Genomic DNA, 5981 nt, shown 5'->3' with positions numbered 1-5981 from the left:
CCGTTGGTGTTTCCGTTTGAATGGTTTTACACTAGTTATTTTGTGGGCCTTTATAGCTTGCTGTTCGATGTGAGCCAATGTTTTGTACTTTGACCTATATTACAAATTGTGACTGATGGAGAGTTGTCTCATTGGCATTCATACAATATCTTCTTATAGGACAATATCATATACGGGCAATTTATTTTTGTAATATTTGTTGGTATGGGTTTTAAAACTCATTGTAACCAAAATCCGTTAGCCTGCTTCCTTTTTTTGTCTCTTTTGAAAAGTTTTTTTTACCACATCTTCCTCATTTTTTTTTTATAAAACAAAGAAGAGTATAAAATGATAGTGCGTTGCAATTTATACTGGAATTTTAAATTTACATTTTTTAAATTGAGTCTATGGGAGAGAAATTCTGACTTTAACAGTGCTATGAAAAATGAAAAAAAAACATAACCTTAAGGTAGGCTATTTCTAAGCTTAAAATATAAGGTAGGTAAAGAAATAGGAAAAACCCATATTTATTTTATTTTGCCTAAGTTACCAAGTTGCAAATTAGGTTGAAATTAACGCTCTTGTTACACCAAAAGGGGGAGGTATGAAAACTTCTAAAAGTGAAAAATACAAGCCTTTCTATCAGTCATTTTGTCTAGATGGATATACAGGTACCCGGCCACGTCCACTTTGTGTTTTTGTTAGATGTATTTCTATTTGTATCCATCTAACGAGGTTAAGCCCTTTTCAACTGATTTTTATAATTTGTTCTTATGTGACATCACTGTCCCTTGTAAGGAATTGGATTTGCGTCCGCTAACATGTTTAATTCCGCCACATTCAGTATTAGCCTGTCCCTATTCAGGAACCTGTAATTCATTGCATGTCGTTTGTTGCTGTGTTACATATTTGTATTTTTCGTTCATTACTTTGTACATTAATGAGGGCTGTTAGTTTTCCTTTGAGTTGGTTTACAACTGTCATTTCAGGACTTATAAATCTTCTTTAAAAACAAAATAATTGTTTTTCGGGTAAGCACGAAGTTTCCACTTAGGAAATAGAGATAGAAAACGGCATACAATCAGCATGTTTTTTTTAGTTTTTTTTTTAAAATATGACTGCATTCATACATTTCTGTTTTGTTTTAAGAAATGTAAAACAGGAGAAGTAAATATACCTATGAATATATAAGGACATACTTATGACAAGCCATCATATAATTCATTTCTGTTATGTTTTTAGAAATGGAAACAGGGGAAGTAAATATAGCTTTTTCCATGACAGCTACTCAGAGTTCACAGTTTGAATATCCAGGCCAATATGGTGCAATGTTTGCGACTGATGGGCTTGTCCTTGAACTTCAATATGGATACCAGTGTACTCATACAAGAGGTGAACTAACTCCATGGCTTAAGATTGATCTTCAAGATACGTTTAAGATAAAGAGAGTAGTGCTGGTTAACAGACAAGATGGATATGGTAAAGTATTTGGATAAATTTATTAAGTAACGCTACTCGAGGGCCTCACAATTACTAGTGTAAAACCATTCAAACGGGAAAACCAAAGGTCTAATCGATATAAAAAAAACGAGAAACGAGAAACACGTATAAGTTACATAAAAAAACGACAACTACTGTACATCAGATTCCTTACTTAAGACAGCATGGAAAACCAAATTTTCTGCCATAAAACAAAAACTGCACCATAGAATTTTGAGATAAAATATGAGATTATAGCTTAATCAAATAGTATGCTTTTAGATAAGAAAATAAAAAATGAGGTCACCGGACTCGTTTTCTTACTACATAATAAAATGGTGAAAATCCTAACACATTCTATTGTAAAAGTACCCTAATCAGAATTATCTGTCCTTGTATTTCAGTTGTCTCCACTCATGAGGCAAAGATTGAAAAAATTGAATCAGACAAAAGTTTTTTAATTTTAAAATACAACAATAAATTTGATAAAACATCTCATTTTCTCTATTAAAATAAAAAATTCTAACACATGAACTACCTACAACTTTCAAAATTTGCACATTCTATCAAAGATATAGACCAATGTTTTCTGGTATTTCAAAATCCAAGATGTAGGAAGACACCATATATTTCTTAAACACGTGGATTAAAGACGGATCATTGACCTGTTGGGGACAGATTTTCAACCTGTAAGAGACAGAATATTGTCCTGTTATAAACGGATTATTTTATTGACACTTTGAAAACGGGTTATTGACCTGTTGAAGACAGATTATTAACCTGTTGAAGACAGATTATTAACCTGTTGAAGACAGATTATTGACCTGTTGAAGACAGATTATTAACCTGTTGAAGATGGATTATTGACCTATTGGAGACGGATTTTTAACCTGTAAGAGACGGAATATTGACCTGTTATAAACGGATTATTGACATTTTGAAAACGGGTTATTGACCTGTTGAAGACGGATTATTGACCTGTTGAAGACAGATTATTAACCTGTTGAAGACAGATTATTAACCTGTTGAAGACAGATTATTGCTGTTGGAGACGGATTTTTAACCTGTCGTTGACGGATTATTGACCATTTGAAGACAGATTATTGACCTGTTTGACAAGGGTTATTGACATGTATAAGACGGATTATTGACCTGTTGAAGACGGATTATTCTGTAAACGACGGATTATTGACCTGTTATAAACGGATTATTGACATATTGAAAACGGGTTATTGACCTGTTGAAGACAGATTATTGACCTGTAGGAGACAGATTATTGACCTGTTAAAGACGATTTTAAATGACTTGTTGGAGACATATGATTGTTAAAGACAGATTATTGACCTGTTGAAGACAGATTGTTGGCTTGTAGAAGACATATTATTGACCTGTTGGAGTGAGATTATTGACCTGTTGGAGTAAGATCATTGACCTGTTGGAGACGTATAAGTGACCTGTATGAGACGGATTATTGACCGGTTGATGCCTTTTATTTTAGTTGAGTTGTTGTTTCAAAGCTCCTTTTATAGATATCTTCACAACTCAGGTGGTTTAGAGCTTGGCATATAGCAGGCGCATTCACCGTTTCTTGAAGACCGACTAAATATAACTTTTGTTCAAAAGTACCAATATACCATGAAGAGTCATCGGTCCTTGCATAGAAAACATAGACCGATAACTCTGGATGGGAGATTGTATAAATTAGTAGATTTATAGGTGTAATAACACCATTGATTTTTCCCTATTCGTCTTTGTTAAATTGGCACTTTTAAAAAAATTGTACAGTATTTACCTTTATTTCAACCAAAGAAATACTTTGCATGTATAAAGTTGAATCCTTTCCAGTGATACAGTGAAAATTTCACACTACATTTCATTGCATATAAGAAAGTAACCAACACCGGAAGTAAACAACCCAATTTTTACACTGTTATTTACTGGTTACCTGCTTTGGTAACTATGTAACCTTGACGTTCCAAAATATTTTAAAAGACCATCAAATAAAAAAAGAATGATACTTTCAGACTTCCAACATACATATTTACGACTAAGAAAAATTTAAGTGCATTGAAATGCAGGGTTAATTTTCTATAACCGTCAAATTCAAGGGAATATTTTCCTAGGCCTACTTTCGTATGCAACCGGATGCGACGTACCATGATTTGGTGGTATTACACCTAAAGACCTAAATATGTCTGAAACACACTGAGAAAATAAACATGAATGATGATCTGGGGAGAGAGTCCTTTATTTCTGTATTATTAGATTTTATTTAATATAATCTTCTCTATTCTTCGTTGTTTTTTGTTCATTTCGACGATTCCCTTTGGTTTTGGGTCATTTCATCTACTAGTATTCATTTTTGTTTAGATTTGTTATATCTAGTCTTTTTGTGATTCATGTTATCTATTCATCTTGTTTTTGCTGTTTTTGTTAGCTTTATCGATTAATTTTTGTTTTTGTTCATTTATATTTCCTTTTGTTCTGTTATTTTCCTTTTTGTTTTTGTTTATTTTACCTAAAATTGAGAAAGGAAATGAGAAATGTGTCAAAGCGACAACAACCCGACCAAAACAGACAACAGCCGAAGGCCACCACAATGGGTCTTCAATGTAGCGAGAAACTCCCGCCCCGTAGGTGTCCTTCATCTACATGTATTCTTTTTGTTTTGGTTCATTTTATCTATTCATTTTTGTTTTGGTCTATTTAATCTATTCATTTTTGTTTTTGTTTATTTTATCCATTTTTGTGTGTGCATTTTATCTATTCTTTGTTGTTATGGTTAATTTTATGTATTCTTTTTTGTTTTTGTTTATTTTATCTATTCTTTTTTGTTTTGGTTTATTTCATTTTTGGTTTTGTTTACTCTATCCAGGCTTTGTTGTTTTTGTTAATTTTTTCCATTCACAGTTGTTTTGGTTTTCTTCTATCTATTCTTTTTTGTTTATTTTATCTATTCATTTTTGTTTTCGTTTATTCTATCCATGCTTTGTTGTTTTGGTTAATTTTATCTATTCTTTGTTGTTTTTGTTTATTCTATTTATACTTTTTTGTTTTTGTTTATTTAATCTATTCATTTTTGGTTTTGTTTACTCTATCCATGCTTTGTTGTTTTAATTTATTGTATCCATTCTTTGTTGTTTTGGTTTATTCTATCTATTCTTTTTTTGTTTTGGTTTATTTTATCTATTTATTTTTGGTTTTGTTTACTTTATTCATGCTTTGTTGTTTTGGTTTATTCTATCTATTCTCTTTTGTTTTAATTTATTTTATCTACATGTTTTTTTTGCTGTTTTAGTTCATTTCATCTATTCGTCTTTGATTTGGTTTATTTTATCTATTCTTTATTTTGTTAACCCAATATTCTCTTGTTTTACCGAGTTAAGATATTTAAACGAGTTCGTTAAGTCGTTATAACTAGTAAGCTAAGTTGGTATAACGAGTTAACTGAATCAGGTCGTTAAAACAAGTGAGCTTAGTCATTTTAACGAGTTAGATACGTAGTTTAAATAAGTTAGCTGAGTTGTATTTACAAGTAAGCTAAGTCGTTATAACGACTTGGAAATAACACTTCACCCTGACACTAACCGGATTTCGTAAAACATGTATGTCATTAAAATCATTATTTTTTTAAAATTGTTTGTACTTGTAGGTGAAAGGTTGCATGACGTTGAAGTGAGAGCTGGTCAAGACGGTGCATCGTTTTCTGGAATCTGTGGAACCTTTGAGGGACCCGGATTGACAGGGCAGATTGTGGATATCTTATGTCAGGAGAATACAATTGGACGGTTTGTGCGTGCACAGATCTTGATGGGAAGGTATCCTGAGTATTTATCCCTTTGTGAAATGGAGGTTTATACTTGATAAAGAAATCTCGAAAGTTAAAATGCAATTTATTTAAATTAAATGTTTGATTTGAATGTTTCTTTGTTTGCCAATAACACAAAAATTAAAATTTGATTGTCTTTTTTGTATTCCGAAACCCGAATAAACTGTTACCCAAACTACAAACACTCCCAAAACATAAAGATTACAGTTAAGTAACCCTTACGAGGGTCAGGAATCTAAGTTATATTTTCGAAGTAAACTGTAACGTTATTATTGGTTTCCAAACCTGCATCACGAGCGAACATTGTATGATCTTGAACACTATAAAAGAAAAAAAAAAAAAAAAAAACCCCAACTCATGTGATCACGGAATAGGTATTTTACTGCGAGGATTTATTATTGTGAAGAATGCGGCCATGTGAGTATCGCATTGAAAAGAAAAAAAAAAGTAGTATACCGCTGTTCAAAACTCATAAATTGATAGAAAAAAACAAATCCGCGTTACAAACTAAAACTGAGGGAAACGCATTAAATATAGAAGTAGAACAACGACACAACATTAAAAAGTAACACACACAGAAACGAACTAAGCATTAGACAAACACAGATGAGAATAACAAATAAAATAAGACCATGCGTATATATACATGTATTTGATAAATGATACATCAATCTGCAGATTATCCTGAAATTGC

The 5981-nt window shown here is 31.8% G+C and overlaps 1 protein-coding gene across 1 annotated transcript; it reads left to right on the top strand.

Moving 5' to 3' along the window:
- Nucleotides 1-1223: 1223 nt before the first annotated feature.
- Nucleotides 1224-5322, top strand: LOC134717790 (fucolectin-6-like). The gene is made up of 2 exons (XM_063580283.1): nucleotides 1224-1458; nucleotides 5111-5322. The coding sequence occupies exons 1-2, from the start codon at nucleotides 1224-1226 to the stop codon at nucleotides 5320-5322; spliced, it is 447 nt and encodes a 148-aa protein (XP_063436353.1).
- Nucleotides 5323-5981: the final 659 nt, after the last annotated feature.

Source organism: Mytilus trossulus, chromosome 5 (assembly GCF_036588685.1).
Source record: "Mytilus trossulus isolate FHL-02 chromosome 5, PNRI_Mtr1.1.1.hap1, whole genome shotgun sequence".
NCBI lineage: Eukaryota > Metazoa > Mollusca > Bivalvia > Mytilida > Mytilidae > Mytilus > Mytilus trossulus.
The sequence above is the reverse complement of the archived record's forward strand: the minus strand, read 5'-3'. Positions and strand labels throughout refer to the sequence as shown.